We start from the raw sequence: 16,949 nt of genomic DNA, 5'->3' as shown, positions 1-16,949 counted from the left end.
CAAAAAAAAAAAAAAAAATTTAAAAGAGCGGGCGAGGGCCGGCCCTCAGTGAGGGCCGGAAGAGGGAGCCGCGCCGAGGAGGGAAGAAAGGGGGGAGGAGGGGGATAGAGGGCTCCGTGTGAGGCGGAGGGATCCGCAGCGGGCCGCGGGGCCGCCTCAGTGGGCGCCGCGCCTCCGGGAGTCCCTGCGGCGCCGCCATGGTGGTGCTGAGGCGCAGCGCCGGCAGCCGCCGGCGGTCCCTGGCTGCCATGGACTCGAGCTCCGAGTTCCTCTCGCTGCAGCCCGGCGGCAGGAGGACGAGCAGGCAGAGAGCAGCCCCGGCCGTGAGTTCCCGCGGGGTTCCCTCCGAGCGAGCCCGGGCGGGGAGCTTTGGGGGGGGGTTCGTTCACCAGCCCCCCACCCCCTCAGGCGGCCCCGCGGGCAGGTGCACGCGGGGGGTGCTGAGGGGGCTCGGAGAGCAAGGCTAAAAATCAGAGTTAATTAGTGCTGAAGTAAAAAAACCGTTAGTTAGGGGGTGTAATGTGGTTACGACTTCCCTTAAGGGGTTGATGGTGTTAGGGAAAGCCCGAATTTGCTCTTAGGGACGATTCGTGTGTCTGGTATTTCATCCACACCATTTCCAGCTCCGTCTTGCTGCTCCCATCCCCGCTCAGCATCACCTGAAGGAATTGGCTGCTGTACACACAGCTAGCTAGAGCTCAAGCTCTGCTCTTCCCAAAGGCAGAGCAGAACCACCTCAAAGCACCTCCCAGCTCTCAGGGCGAGCCCCGCCTCCGAGCGATGCTTTCAGCTCTCCGTGCCGCCGAGCTCAGCGTTCTCAGCTGTTTGGGTTCAGGCTGGGGTTTTGTTTTGCTCTTTCTCTTCCCCCTTCTCATTTCAAGTCTACTGAACTAAGCAGGAAGCAGCCCTTGGGGTGTCGTCTCTTTGCAAGCAGGCGCTGGAGGCTGCTTCAGTATCTCCACTTTGCCGTTGCAGTGTGCATGAGAAGCGGTTGTCAAAGCCTGCAAGGACTTGAGCTGCCCGTGGCACGTGAGGGAAGGCTGTGCAAAGTCAGGCAGGGCAAACAGCTGGCCCGCTTTCCTTGTGGGAGCAGGAATGAGGAAGTTAAATGTAAAGTTTTCACTGAAGCGAAAGCAGAATCCTTCTCATGAAACAGGTTGTAAGGTGTGTTTGGTTTGGTTTCTTTCTTTGTGTTTTTTCACCTCTTTGCAGAACTTTCCCATGCTTCGAGGCACAGAGTCACTCCTGTTTCGTTTGTAGGACCGCCAGCCTTTGCTGGAGCACTCATATAGCAGAGACATGTAGAAGTGCCCTAGATGACAGAGATGGCGATCCTGCTCCTAGCTGCTTGTTCACATCCTAATGTCTCTTTCCTGACTTTCTGGTGCGCAAAGACTCGGCAATAGCAGCTTTTGCAGTTTTCCCGATACCAGCAAGCCATTTACCTTCAGTTATTCGGCGTATTTCATCCATCTAGATTAAGGAGCATGCAGCAGAAAGTCTCAGGTAAACCGGAGTCTGATGGCTTCGTCTTCTCCCAAGTTTCCAGTCCCAAGGAGTCCTGTGGCAGACCGTAAGCGGCGGCTGTCCCTCTGGAGGCTGTTTGTCTGCAGCTTTACAACCCCGCTGTGATTCCTCAGGCCGAACAAGGTCGTTTTGTTGTGACCTGTACTTGACACCCGTGTGCTCCAGAGTTCCCTTTTTGTTTGGGGAAAGTGGGAAGTGGCCCTTTTCTCTGCTGAGCCTTCCTGAGTCATCTGCGTAGGGACTTGACGCCAGAGCTCCTAGCCTAAACACACTTATCTGTTTGGCTGGCACTGGAGCATCTGCTTGCTTCCTTAGAGACACCCAACAGCTAACTTCTTAGAAGCAATTGTTGATCACTTCCCATAGTAGGAGGAAAATAACTTTCAAACTACTACAAAATTCCTTCCTGCAGTTTCCTTGCTCTGGTTTAGCCACTTGCTTCTGCTGAATTTCACTTCTTGAGTGCGTTTTTTCAGCCTTGTATGACTGATACGAGCCAGTTCTGCCCTGCTGGCAGCCTGCTGCAGGTAACGTAGTGCTTCTCAGTGTCTGCTGTCTCACTGACTTGGGATGCTTTTGTAGGAGCCAGAGGATGGTCAGGGTTCCTGGTCCATTGTTCCCGGCTGTGCCCTTGTTTGAGACAAGGTGAAGATAAAAGAAGAGCTGATAAAGAATAACACGAGTACACGGCACTGTGCTTGTTGCAGAGAAGTCATCAAATAAATGCATAACTATGTGTACAGAGGTCTCCTGAGTTATTCCACTCTTTCCTTTCTTAAGCCTCCCGGAGGAAAAACATTAAACATCACTGTGGCAGACCAGGCTGGTCTCATCAAGCTTTAGGTCTTGTTTCATCTCTGCTGGGTCTGGGGAATAAAAAACGTCTTCAAGAGTTGTTTCAGATGCCTGGATTCAAACTTGTGCTAGGGCAAGCATCTCGTGAGGCCCCTTTCTCTCAGCACGGAGAACAGGAGGAAGAAAAGCATTCTCCCACGTGCCCTTACCAGTGCCCTCCTCTAACTTCTTCATGCCTTTGCTGTTACCTTGAGCAAACGCTAGCTAAGCTCTTAGTAAAGTTAGTGCCAGGAAGCAGAAGAATCTTGTCTATTTTCTGACTTTCGAGTGAAATTTCATTTGATGTACTCTTGCTGGAACTTCATTTTGTAAACAGAACGACCCCCCACTCAAGGATATCACAGCTTCCCTCCCGTACTAAAAATGATAGTACTCACCCTTGTAGGAGCAGCAATGTGAAGAAGGTCAAGGGCAGTAAGAAGGGTTCAAAGCTTTGATATAACAAGCCTTACACTTTTTTTTGACAGAGCTCCTAATAAGCATCTTTAGCAAGGTCTGGAGATGGGAGAAAAACTCGAACTAGATTTTAATTCTAGGATGTATAATGTCAAGCTTGACTGTTCCTCTGAACAGTCAATTGAATTTAATTTTTTTTAATTTAATTAGTTTATTTTTTTTAATTTAAATTCAATTGAATTTAAAGTTTTGAATTTAAATTCCAATTGAATTTATTGAAAAAAATTCCAATTGAATTTAAAGTTTTTTGTTGTTGTTTTTCACGAAACACTAAGTTTATGTGAAAGGTTTTGCTGCAATATCTTTTTGCCAAGGATATTAAGCTTAAGTTATCCACAAGAAAATGGTGGGGAGAGGGAAGCTTTAGTTTTGAAAGCTTTTTTTTTTTTTTTTTCTCTCCAGGTTTTTCACAGCACAGCAACGCACAGCAGCGTTTCAGTGTCTGCCTGCCATTAGTTGCCCCACTACCAAGTCAGGAGGGTTAATTAAACTTGCGTGAGGAAGAATTTCTTTATCTGAATCTACGTGGTTCACATAAATATATTCTTATTTCCTTCTTTCCCTAGGATTATTCTTCTACCAGTAGTGAATGTTTCAACGGACACCGCTTAAGATCAATGAGAAAAAGCATGCTGCGGTGTTCGGTCTCCAGCTTTGAAGAAAGTATGGCGATACTGAGGGGAACTGTCAACAGAAGACGCTTTTCAAGGTACTGTATTTCTATATGTTCAATCTCTGTTCGATTTGTAGATTGAAAAGCAAGAGAGAAAGCATGTGCAGTGAGTTGTGGCCTGATAAACCTCCGGCTAAAATCAGCAAAGGCCTATGAGCATGCTGATGGTGTACCAGCACCTTAAAGCTAGAATCCCTCTTCTCAGTGAAAGTCTTTTCTACAAAAACATATGTTTTTTTCCCCAACCCCTTTGAGGTGGTGTTGTGGTTTAACGCGGCCGGCAGCTAAACACCACACAGCCCTTCTCCAACCCTCTCACCTCCCTCTCTGGGATGGGGGAGAGAAACGGGAAAGTGAAGCCTGCGAGTTGAGATAAAGACAGTTTATTAAGACAGGAAAATAATAATGATAATGATGATGATAATAGTACTGCTAATAGTAATATGTACAAAACAAGTGATGTACAATGCGGTTGCTCGCTACCCGCTGACCAGTGCCCAGCGTAACCCCTAGCAGCCCGGCTGCCCCGCCCTATCCATGGTGCAGCATGTTGCCATAAGGCAGAGCTACAGGCTGGGAGATGAGTGGTTGGAGAGCTGCCAGGCAGAGAAGGACCTGGGAGTGATGGTGGACAGTCGGCTGAATATGAGGCAGCAGTGTGCTCAGGTGGCCAAGAAGGCCAACGGCATCCTGGCTTGTATCAGAAACAGTGTGGCCAGCAGGGCTAGGGAGGTGATCGTCCCCCTGTACTCGGCTCTGGTGAGGCCGCACCTCGAGTACTGTGTTCAGTTTTGGGCCCCTCGCTCCAAGAAGGACATCGAGGTGCTTGAGCAGGTCCAGAGAAGGGCGACGAAGCTGGTGAGGGGCCTGGAGAACAAGTCCTATGAGGAGCGGCTGAAGGAGCTGGGCTTGTTCAGCCTGGAGAAGAGGAGGCTCAGGGGCGACCTTATTGCTCTTTACGGACACCTTAAAGGAGGCTGTAGCGAGGTGGGGGTTGGCCTGTTCTCCCACGTGCCGGGTGACAGGATGAGGAGGAATGGGCTTAAGTTGCGACAGGGGAGTTTGAGGTTGGATCTTAGGAAGAACTTCTTTACCGAAAGGGTTGTTAGACACTGGAACAGGCTGCCCAGGGAAGTGGTGGAGTCACCATCCCTGGAAGTCTTTAAAAGACGTTTAGATGTAGAGCTGAGGGATATGGTTTAGTGGGGACTGTTAGCGTTAGGTCAGAGGTTGGACTCGATGATCTTGAGGTCTCTTCCAACCTAGAAATTGTGTGTGTGATTTCTGTGTGCATAGAATTCTTTGGCCAGTTGGGGTCGGCCATCCTGAATCTGTCCCCTCGCAGCTGTTGCTGTGTGCCAATTCTGATTGCTAGTAGGACAGTGAGACACCAAAAGGTCCTTGGCTTGTTGTAAGTACTGCTCTGCAGCAATTGAAACATTGGGGTGGTATCAGCACTCTTCTAAACATCCTTTCACACATCCTAAGCCAAAACATAGCAACCTACCCGCTACTAGGAGAACTAACTGTCCTAACTGAAACCAGGACATGTATCTTTTCCACTTGGGTGCTATTGCTCATAATTTTGAGAATTCAACATGAGCAAGCTAGGAAATGTGGGTACATACAGAACCGCATGTATCTGGTACACAACAGACTTGGGATCTGGATCCTCCGTGAGGCCTACAGGCTTCTCTTTGTATACCATGGAGCACTGGCTTGTAAACGTGGTGAAATTTCCCATCCTTGATGGGTCTAATACAAAAAGTCTCTTCTCCCTTCTCTCCCCTGTCCTCTTTCTTAATGTAGGCAGTCGAGAAAGCCGAAATTGGAACAAAAAAAAGAATACAACACAGGTAAGTGGCTGTAACTCCCCGGGATACCGATTTATGCTGGTTACTGAAGAGGATGGCACTTGGTCACTCCATCGCTTTCATTTGGCCCCAAAGCCTTCTGTAGTCAGCTGAATTCACTCATCAGTGACTTTTCTGTGAAGAGAGGTAGGTGCAAATAGGAGATTTTATGAATTCCTTGGGGAGGGAGCAGTGTGAATTGCAGCTTCGTAGGCACAAAGCAAACTGTTCTAATTGTGCAAAGTAAATTGATACTTGGTAAGTTTAAACTTAGTTTTATAGTTGGCAACCACAAAACTAAACCTTAGCTGTGATCCTACCACCACAGTGGTGTAGCTCTTCCCTTCCCCTTGTCCTCTTGGCTCTTTTAATGACAGTGCAAGCAACAAACCTGTGCCAAAGGGTGCTGTACGGTAAACAATGGGCAGGCTTTTTTCTAAAAAGCACGAGTTTGAGTTATCTGGTGTTTGGGTGTTTCTCTTGAAACGATTCTTACCTCCTTGAGCTGTCCATAATGCAGGAAATGAAAGTGCTGCATGCATAAACGGAGTAATAAAACATACACCTCTTAGGAAGAGGCTTGCAATGTAATAGTGTTTTTTTTTGAGCACTGTTAGATACAGTTTGACATGAATGGAGTGAAAACACCTTAGAGAAAGGTGTAGATTGTTCTCACTTTTCCAAGACAGAAATAACTGGAGTAAATTTCCCTCCTGCATGGAACAAAAGTTGCACGTTTGTTTTTGTCTGGCTAGCTTTCAGTCTCTTTAAAAATTTCTCTACAGGTCACAGTTTTAAGTAGACAGTTTAAACGTGCAGAGCGATAAATAAGTGGAATGCAGTGGTTGTGTCAACAACTTCTGATCTGAAATTTAAAGAAAAATCAATCCACTTCAGGGTGCCTTTTTTGTTTGTCTGTTTACATTTTACAAGAGCAACGGTGAAATAAGGAGAATCCCATCTTGACTGTTTCAAAATACTTTTTCTGCGTTTCAGTCACCAGAACATTGAGGAGTAGAGCTGGTGCAAAAACTGTGAGACGAGTCCATGGAGAAAACAGGGACTTGGAGCTGCGCCGCAGCTGTAGAGTCCGACGCAGTCGGTACTCTACTACTAACTCGTCCGTTCTATTTGACAAACTTATAACAAAGTAAGTCATCTTTTCTTGCAGACCTCTTAAAATGATCTTTCTTAGCAAGCCTTTGCACTATGGCATGATGTTGGCCTTGACTTGCTCTTTTTTTTGACAGCAAAGAGGTATGGCTGCTCCTGGCATTGAGAGTTCAATTCGTTGAGTTTTCCCCATTTGGCAGTTTTCTTAGCATCAGAAGTGCCGTCATTTTTAATGAACTTTTTGTTCCATACTCACAAAAGTGAATGTAATGCTTGGTTAAGAAACTGAGGACGGTTTGATACAGTCAAAGCAAAGTAGTCCTAGCGATTCTGCATTTCTGTCCATGGTTGATTTCTGTTTCTGAAGCCAAAATTGTTTTCTGCTTCAGAATTTGCTTTCCTTTCATTTCATCATTTTCTACAACACAAAACTTAGATTCCCATGTAGAGAAGAACAAACAGCCTTTCCTTGGTTAACAAAAAATGGCTTAATGCTACTGTGCAGAGCAACTTAAGTAGGATTAAAAGTTGACATAATTTTTTTATAACATCTTACTAGGATGTCAGAATTCTTATTTTCCTCCTGCATTTAAATATATATATATTTTAAATGTGCTCAGTAAGAGAGGAGAATAAACCTGAAAACAGCGTATGTTTGCAAATCCTCAAAAGCTTGTTCTTAAATCTCTATCAAAACTAAAGATTTGACCTAATGTTTTGGTAATGTCTAAAATCTTGGCTAAGTGTCAATGACTTTTGCTTTGTGCGTACTACATTAAAATCTCTTATTGATTGTGTGTGCTGTTTTATTTTTTCATACATGCCTAACTTTGCTCTTACATGTCAACTTTGTATCTTAGTACTGCGGAAGTTGTGCTACAAAAAATGGATGAAATGGAGCAGATGCGTAGATGCCAAAGATGTTGGGAAGATGTTGAGGTACAAATGACAGAGCAAATACTCCGTCAGTTTGCCATTTTTGTAGAGTATTTCACGTAGGGAAGTAACTTAGTTGTAATTTTAATTGAACTGAAATAACTTCCTTCCAAAGAATAGTGTGGTCTAAACTACCATTTGGTCTTGCTCTCTGGTTATATCTTCATGTCTTACTGATACGGTTGTGCTCCAGATGTCTTTTAAGAGTGGAGGAAGCATCTTCTGCAGAAGATGTGGGATAACGGGGAGATGCTGAAATGCATGTCTTCCACTCCAGTTTCTGAATTGCCTTCTGCTTTTTGAATGGACGCTGTTTACAAACAGCTGTTTCGGACTTGGGTTTTTACTCCAAATGTTACTAAAAGCTCTGCCTGGGGGACTGAATATGCAAAAAGACTGGTGCTTTCCATCAGCTTGGCAGTTTAAGCTGTTCAGCTTTTTATCCTTAACTCCTAAATCATATCTCTCGTCATGCTCAGGAACGCACTTACTTGGAAAGCTTAACAAAAGGCAGTGCATAGCTTCCTGTGTTGGTCACTCACTCGAATTTTGATTCCTGTTAACATTTTTTTTTCCTGAGAGCTCACAAAGAATCTCCAGTATCATGTAGCTTTAGTCATCTGTTACAGGCAAATGGAGCTGTTTTCTTTAATTGACCTAACTTGCATTTTAGAATTCTTCCTTGGCTGCAAACTGCTCCCAGAGTTTTCAGGAACTTGAAGCCTTTCAAATTTCCAGCTGAATGAACTGATGGCTACTTTATGTATATTTGTTTGTGTGCTGGCCTTCCCTGAGAGCTTAAATAAACCCCTGTCTCTAGAGGAACCCCTGTTAAAGTTGTATGCAGCAATCATACTTCCTCTGTCTTGGTTTTGCTCTATTAAATTCAACTATTTTATTAAATTACTGTTCTTTTGAATGATAGGCACATCATTTTAAAACTTCCCGATAACCTACTTTCACAGCTTTTAGTTTAGCTCTGAATTCCCTTTTTTTTCTCTCAAATCACAGAATGGTTGAGGTTAGAAGGGGCCTCTGGAGGTCACTTGGTCCAACCCTCCCCTGCTCAAGCAGGGACACCTAGAGCTGGTTGCCCAGGGCTGTGAAATGAATCCAGAATTGTCCACAGTACTTTTTATTAGCATCTCTCACACGCCTGTATGATTTCTTTTGGTATGTCTGCTAGAAAGGTAGTTCTTTTTCCCTGGTTCTGTCACGCTGTAGGTTATTAACCTCTGATTAACTAATGCACTCAGTTGTGTATCTGGGCAAGTATTTAACCACTGCATGTACTGAGCCCTGGTTTAGAGCAGAAATTCTTGTTACTGATTGTGGGTGCACGCAATCATATTCCCATTCTCTCCTCTTGTGCAATAATTTATTTTTTGTGTGTATACGGGGTGCCTCGATAATGTTACTGTGTAAGCATCAACAGACAGACGTGTCTGTCAGTGGATGTACGTGTATGCACGTCTGTTTTTCTGCACGTTTGTGACCGATCTTTCTTGCTGCTTGGAATTAGGAGAACCTTGATATCTTCACCTGTGTGAAGTCAGACTTTGAAAGAACTGGACCTGGCAGTCCAGATGAGGTTGGTGAGTTCTGGTTTTAAGTTTTCTTTACTCTGTTCTAACCAAAAGCCTTAAACAATTGAAAGAAGCTAATCTACTGGGTGTTTGTCTTCTGTAAAAATTCTGTGTTGCTATTGACTTCACAAGCCTTAGTATGAGCTCTAGGGCTGTACTGTAGTGAGCTCAGAACAGGTGAAAAAAAACCACCAAAAACAACAGCGCTTTTCCAAACTGCTTACCAGATAAAAGGCAACAGATGGTTGTAGACAGGTGGGAATGGAAAGAAATGGACAGCATTACTATTACTCAGCATGCGAAACGGTGATACCGCTACAGCAGGAGCGTGACAGTTTTCATGGTTTTGAGCAGCACAGCAAGAATTTTCAGGAAGCAAGGTAGATAGGCTGCCAGATGTTTATGAAAAGCTCCTCCCAAGCGTGAAGCTCAGCAGGAGGGAGGATAGCGTTGTGCATTTCTGTGTTTAGGAGGCAGTCACCGTAAGCTGCTGTCAGGGCCTGTAATTAGGAGCTGTCATCTGGGTACTCAGTGACTTGTGGAATGAGGTTAAGCCACGAAAGGCCGTATTAACTTGGAAGTGATGGGAAAACTTACAGTTTTTAAGAAGAACGTTAGTTGTGATTAAGGCAGTAAATTAGATCATCCTCGTAGGAGCTTTCTAAACAGATCAGAACAGGGCAAGACTGTACTTAAGGACCAAAAAGGGTGTTGCAGTAGATGAGCTGACAAGTTAGATTATGTGATAGAGCTCACCTGCACACCTGCAAAGGAGCTCAGAGAGACAGTGACAGGAGGCTGAGCCCCAGAAAATACTTTGCTCCTCCCTTCAGAGGCCCAGAGGAGCAGAGAGATGCACAGTGGCAGGTGGGAACCCGAGGGAAGTTCTTCGGAGGAAGAATGGCTGGGCCATGGACTAGTAAGGGAGAAGCAGAGTTGACTCCTTTGGAGGTTTAGTTAGGAAAACATTAGCTCAAAGTCTGAATAAGAGTAGCTTGAATACAAGGCGGGGGCCAGTCTAGAGGGAGAAGCTTGGTTAAAGTGTGTGGGTTTCAGGGAGCTGTGCAGTAGAGACTTGTAGAGAGGAATTTTAAATAGCACGTTGAATGGGAAATGAGCCCGGAGCAATTAATTGATGATCAAAATGCAAACTACAATTTTAAATCAGGAAAGAGCTAGAATATACTTTTATAATGAAAAATACGCCAGAGAAGAGTGAGGAAAGTGTCAGTGTTGTTACAAAGGAAGTTATTGGAACAAAGGAAAGGATTAGTGGAGCAATAAAGCAGAGAAATTCATGCTTTTGTGATAGAAGTGTTGGAACACCAAGGACTGGAGATGGTAGTGATCGCAAACTCATTTACTGATCGCTCAGTTTTCCGTGTGCTGTCTGTATACCCCATGGCACCTACCTTGCATTCAGAAAGCAATGCAACCTTTGGGGTTAAAAAATAAAAACCAAAGAGGGCGGTGCTTTCCAAGAAAAAAAGATAAGTCCTTTTGGCAAACAGGTAGGTGAACGGAGTATGTACGTTCCTTCCTCGGTGTCCTGCTGTTAACGTGAGAGGATATTCACCAGAACCCAGTAGATAATTGCACTCTGTTTTTTGTGTTTTTTACCATCTTTCATGAAACAACTTCAGGTTACTTGACAGAAGCTAAGGGCCTAAGCTTATGTGCATTTGGCATTGTTTTCTCATTGGTGAGCTTCAAGCCTGTGTCTGGCCCATTATTGCTCACAGAATTTGTGGCAGAGCTAGACTTGGACTTAGATTACTATGCTTAGTCTTAGCACTACAGATTATTAAAACCCTTTCCATTAAACACTTTCTCAAACTAAGAAGTGACTTTCTGAAATAGCTGTTTTCAGAAGATCTGCATCTTAGCTAAGCAATATGACAGAATTTTGCCTGTTGTTAAACACTGAGGCTGACGACAAGTCCATCAGCAGTTTCAGAGAGGACAGAACAACGTCTAGATGCATGCTCATCTGCTAGGATTTGTGATTTCTGAAACGTGACTTGCATAAATTCATCTTAAGGTTTTGCAGGATCCACTGTGTCATTAAAATAATGATAATAATAAAACTTACAGGCATCTGTGTAATGCATTTTGGATTTCATATAATTTGCAAAAGTACTTAACGATTCGGTGTCATTTTGTGGTACAGTACAAACATCAAGAGGAAGTGAGAACAAAGAAAATGACGGTGAAGATGTTCCAAGGCGTTACAACCTTCGATGGAGGAAACCTGTTGACCGCTACCAAGCTCCTATGGAAAGTAGGTTGAACGCACAGTTTCTCTTAAAACCTTATTTCTTGCACATAAGTGAGATAAAATTTTTGAATGCAAATACATGTGTTTGCGCACACAGTTCTGTTTCAGTTCTGTACCTTCATTCTGCACATGAACTTCGCTGTTTTTATCAGACACGTGTGTCCTGTGCCCGTTGTATTTCTTTGCTGTTTGGCGTACTTAGTGCTATGCATCCTTGATATAACAGTAATTAATCACACTTAATAGTCTTGCTCTTGTGATTTTCAGTTCACCTTTAAAAAGGGCGTAGTTTTCCGCTTGTACCATGCACTGATGAAAAGCAAAAACAGTTAAAAATTCTTCTGGAATTAGGGATGAGTGAAACACGTGGCATTTTCTTTATCTTTTGATATCCTCCTCTCTTAAATGTATCTGTATCATTATTCTAAATTCTTTCCTTTCAGTAAGACAAAGAGATCGAGAGAGGACTAACTCGGGCCAGCCCTGTTCTGTCAGACAGAAAGAGTCACTTGAAAATGCTGGGTCACAAAAATATAGAAGACGTGCCAGGTTGGTGTATGGCTAGTGATAGCTCTAACTTATCCGTAGAGCTGTCAGTCTCCTTACTGCATAATGCTTCAAAGGGTTTTCAGTTTAGTGGTAATTACAGAGTAAGTTTATGATCGGTACTTTGGTAGTCTGAGGATAGAGAGGAAAAACATTTGGAGGGGAGGAGGTGGGTACTTTTAAGTTGGTTTCTTTTTTAAATCCAATATTTGTGGGTCGCTGATAAGATGATTATGGAGGTAGTGTCTGAGTTTCTGTAACTGAAATTCTTTGGTTCTGGAACTGAAGCCAGAATCCCCCCTTAAAAATCTTAGTCAGACTATTTAATCTTGAAGGATACAAATTATTTTCTTAAAACCAAAAATAATTTTATTCGATTTAGAGGGAGAGGCTTTATGGAAGTTTTGTTGGATTAAAAAAAAAAAAAAAGTTATCACTCAAATACTGACTCTAGTTTCTGTTTGGAATCAACTAATGTTTCTGTATGAAGTTAACCTTAAACAATAAAAGATCTAAATGAAGTCATAAATTGCCTTAGTAATGATAAAGGCTTTTTGGATTCTGTAAGCAGTTAGTGCGTAGAGAATGCTGTTGATTGCCAGATATTTTGTTGAGCATTCTTGAAAGCAGACAGTTGTCACGAGGAAAATCATGTCATGGCCTTTGAAATCAGATTGCTAAGGAGTACAATGGACTGGAAAATAGATCTCAGAGTAAATTTTGAGATAGAATTCCCTTAACTTTTGGTGTTACTTAGTATCTGCTCTATTTTCTTTTTAACTTTCTGGTTTATATGCTGGCTTGCAGACGGAGACATGCAGATGACATCAGTGATTCTACACCCTCTTGCTCATCTCCCTTGCTTAGCACATGTGATACGGAGGAGAGTGGTGAGAGCAGTGAGGACAGCGAGAGCACATCTCCAAGAAGGTTGCTGTCATTAGAGAACAGGGGAGGGATGAATCTCCTTCAAATGGATATTTAGCCATGTTTAAGTTTATCTAAATTTAACTGTGTGAGTTTATGTCAATTAATTAGGTCTTCTATATATTAATTAATGTTTTCTACATTTGCTTGGCATTCTTATGAAAAACAAAAATCTTCGAGTTGCATCTTAAAGAAAAAGAAGCCCTATAACTTCTCCTTAATTCAAATCAGGACTTTTCGAGTGAAACTTCAGAAACAGGACCTAAAGAGAGTTCAGAGGGATCAAAAGAAAGTTGGAGGAAGTCAGGGAGATGCAATGCAAATAGATAGTGCGGTAAGTCTTAAACTAATCATCGTGTCAGCGAGTGTTTCCAGGGATTATGAAAGATCTCAGTGTGCCATCTACAACTACCTTTGTTGATGGTTTTCTCTAAAGCAACTTCAAAAATTGCCCAGAATGTTTCCGTTGTGGTGAGATAATTTCTGATGAAACCTTGATCTAGGTTGCTGCTTTCTTTAACATACAGACTCTGTTGTGTTGAATTTCTCTTTAGATTGGATTTGAGAACGTGGGTGGTCTTTCCGAACACATCGCAGCTTTGAAAGAGATGGTGATTTTTCCCCTCCTGTATCCAGAAGTTTTTCAGCGGTTCAATATTCAGTCCCCAAGGTAACTCATTAAAGTGATAAATCGTAAGTCAGCTGTTTTCAGGAGAAAGTTCAGTTAAGGTATCAATATGCTTCCATGCTTCAACATTTTGGCAGCGGTGAACGTTTGTTTTAGTAGTAGCAAAAAGTGGTTTCTTAAAAATGGATAGAATCCAGAATATTTGTAGGTTAAAAATATAAGCAACGTCTTAAAATTTTAAGTTTTACCGTCTGGTGTCTTTAAAAAGTTGGGTTAGTTGGGTTGGAGTGGTTTTGTTCTCAGTTTTATGTACAAGTCAGCTTGATTAGTTTGTAAGCAAGAAGGGATTATCTAGTGGAAGTCAATTGTAATATGTTGCCTGGAAGCCCAATTGTTTTTCCTGCCTACTTTTGTTTTCTTTTTTTTTTTCCCTCTGAGTGCTAAGGCATCGCTTTTCCTTCCGGCTTTAGGCTTCCTCACGTGCCATCAGCAATAGATGGTCTGAGAGACCAAACCCAGTAACTTAATGCTTTTGAGAGGAGCATTAAATGCTTTACTATCAGATTCTGCATATTGTGAAAGCAAGAATATGCAGTTTATCACTGAAGAATGAAGTGGTGATTCACCATTCAGCCCATTCTCAGATTCTGTGCTGAAGTTTGCCTGTTTGGCTCTGGTTTGCTGTAATCAAACTGTTTGTCAGCAGTTTTGGAAGTGTCCTTCTGGGACAGTATGCTCTCTTTTGAAGGTTTTATACACTTGAGTTACCCCCTTATTCATTTCTTTGGGTGAAAAAAATGAATTTTCTTGTGAAACGTTGTAAAAATGCAGAACTTCTATCTGTTCTGACTCTACCCACACTTCAGCTATTACTGCTGTCCTGTACGTGATGTGTTTTGGTTAGGAAAGACGCTTGTTCTAGAGATGATGGTTGTAGGAGGTACTCATCATGATGTTTTTTTTTCCTATCTGGATCTTTTTTTATTGCAGAGGCTGTCTATTTTATGGCCCCCCAGGAACAGGGAAAACACTAGTTGCTCGTGCACTTGCCAATGAATATAGCCGAAGTGACAGAAAAATACCATTTTTTATGAGAGGTGCTTCGGACTGCATGAGAAAATACGTGGGGGAATCAGAACGCCAACTTCGTGTGTTATTTGAACAGGTAAGGTTGAAATGCACAGTGTGTTCTGTCAGAGTTGAAACCATTATTTTCTGTGGTCAACGTTTTTAAGTAGAACTTGCTTTTTTTGTATTTTGTTATTTTTTTTTCCCACTGAAATGGAAATGCCAGTGTTTCTGCTGTGAATGTCAGCTGTAGGAACTACTGGAACGATTTGCTTCCTGTCACCCGGATACAGTGGGTTGACACAGACTGCTGTCTTCTGTTAGACATGCCAGATACTCCAGTAGCTCTATCGGTAGATGTCCCAGAGGCTGAAGTGAAAAATCTAGTTTAGATGACATTCCAACCATGATGTTTCTGTGCATTTTTCCTTTAAATAATGGTGTTTTACTCTGTGTTTTTGTGCTAGGCCTATCAGATGCGACCTTCAATTATTTTCTTTGACGAGATAGATGGTCTCGCTCCTGTGCGCTCCAGTAAACAAGACCACATTCATAGGTATTACAGTTTTGCACCTACATAAAATCTGCTTGATCTCTGGGGAATGAAAAAAAAAAAAAGGATGATGACCTGTTTAATTTACTGTGAACACGTTAATTTATCCTGAAAACTTGTAACTCAATGCCAAAACAGGTGCTTCTAAACGATAGTTGAAACCAATTTACTAAGCCTGATATCAGCATGTGGTCTGTGTTAACTTACCTATTGTTTATGTCTTAAAATGAGTCTTGTCCTTAAAGCTTGTCCTTTTTGACTACTCATGGAAGAAAGTCATGTGGAATGTGACAAAATTTACTGAACCAGTAAGTAAAAATTATATTTTTCTATTAGTTCCATTGTTTCAACTCTTCTGACGCTTCTGGACGGCATAGTTAACAGAGGGGAGATCGTGGTAATTGGAGCTACCAACAGACTGGATTCTATAGATCCTGCTTTACGAAGACCAGGACGCTTTGACAGAGAGTTCCTCTTCAACTTGCCAAATAAAGAGGTGAGAACTGAAATTCAACATTAGTGCTACCATGGCAAAGTCCAACTTTATAGGAAAAAAAAATTGACAACTTGAACAAGAGAGTGATATGTGGAGACACTGCGTTGTTCCATGGAGGGCAAATCTGGTACTGAATATATATGGTCAAGATGATACCACCAAGTAGTTAGTTCTATAATCAAACCTTTCATTCCCAAAGTTGCACCTGTTTGCTTAATTATTTAGTCCACTTGGGCGCTTTCATCATGAAGTTGTGTTTTTGGTCTCAATCCTTCACTTCTGAATGAATAGGGGACGTGTGTGCATTTGATTGTGCCCCGGATCAGTGGTAGTAGTTTGAGTCATAATTATTTTCTTCTTTATAGTAATTGTAGCAATTTGAAACATTGTGCCAGCAGTGCTTTCTGTGAATCTACTGCCTGAAAAGCAAATGTGATGAAGTAATGAGACTGTCACAATGAAAGCTTGTTAAATTTTAGAGAAGTTTTTTTGGACAACAAAGAAAAGTTTCTGGATAAATTTTTCATTGCAGTATTTTCCTCTGGGTCCTTAGGTCTCATAGTTTGGAAACTTGTTATTGAAGCTATAAATGCCTTTTCTTTCACTGTAGGTTCCTAGAAAAAAGTCCAGTGTAACAAATAAGAAATATTCAATTTCCTGGTTGACAATGCAGAGTGTATATTAAATAACTGTAAAATACTTGAAAGTTGAGCAAGTAAGAAAAGCGTATTAATAGGTGAGGGGTTTTGAGGGAGGACTGTTTTTTTTTTTTTTTTTTTTTTTTGTTTGTTTCTTGTTGGTATTTTTAAGGAAAACTTGAGACAAGCTAAAATGCAATGATTTTACTTCCAGGCTAGAAAAGAAATTTTCAAGATTCATACTCGTGACTGGACCCCTAAGCCACCGGACATGTTGCTTGATGAACTAGCTGAGAAATGCCTTGTTAAGACTGAAACCAAAATGGATTCTTGCTTGTGAGCAAGTTGTAAAGAACCTTAGCTTGTACCAGGCAGTACCCAAGCTCTTGTGCCTTGCTGCACAACTAGTCAACGAGGCAGCTGGCACGCCTTCATAGCGATCAGAGTTAGATGCTTTCATCTATTTACTCTTTGTTGTCGTTCCTCTTGTTGTCTGAGAACGTTAAATGGTTCTGGGGCATCTTCCTCAAGAGTATAGTTTTTGATGAGGAGTCTGCTTCAGCTGCATAAGCGCAGGATATCAGGCAGTGAGCAACATGAAACTTCCCTGCAGAGCGGTAGCACTTTGAATTCCCTGTTAACCTGTTTGGTTTTGGCATTACAAATTCTTTAAATGTTGCATGTTGTAAACCTGGGCCTTGACTGATGTAACGTTTGATTTTTGTTTGTAAGGATACTGTGGTGCAGATATCAAATCCTTATGTACTGAAGCTGCTCTGTGCTCTCTGCGCCGATGCTATCCTCAGATTTATGCAA

At 42.4% G+C, this 16,949-nt stretch overlaps 1 protein-coding gene across 1 annotated transcript; it reads left to right on the top strand.

Moving 5' to 3' along the window:
* Positions 1 to 81: 81 nt before the first annotated feature.
* LOC140000384 (ATPase family AAA domain-containing protein 2-like) lies at positions 82 to 16,484 on the top strand. Its single transcript, XM_072030228.1, has 15 exons — positions 82 to 323; positions 3,405 to 3,547; positions 5,321 to 5,367; positions 6,361 to 6,514; positions 7,338 to 7,416; positions 8,936 to 9,008; positions 11,170 to 11,280; positions 11,721 to 11,826; positions 12,631 to 12,753; positions 12,982 to 13,084; positions 13,305 to 13,420; positions 14,369 to 14,543; positions 14,914 to 15,002; positions 15,336 to 15,495; positions 16,348 to 16,484. Exons 1-15 carry the CDS (start codon positions 198 to 200, stop codon positions 16,471 to 16,473), a joined length of 1,731 nt encoding a protein of 576 aa, XP_071886329.1. The 5' UTR covers positions 82 to 197; the 3' UTR covers positions 16,474 to 16,484.
* Positions 16,485 to 16,949: the final 465 nt, after the last annotated feature.

This window comes from Anas platyrhynchos, chromosome 33 (assembly GCF_047663525.1).
Source record: "Anas platyrhynchos isolate ZD024472 breed Pekin duck chromosome 33, IASCAAS_PekinDuck_T2T, whole genome shotgun sequence".
NCBI classification, from domain to species: Eukaryota; Metazoa; Chordata; class Aves; order Anseriformes; family Anatidae; genus Anas; species Anas platyrhynchos.
The sequence above is the reverse complement of the archived record's forward strand: the minus strand, read 5'-3'. Positions and strand labels throughout refer to the sequence as shown.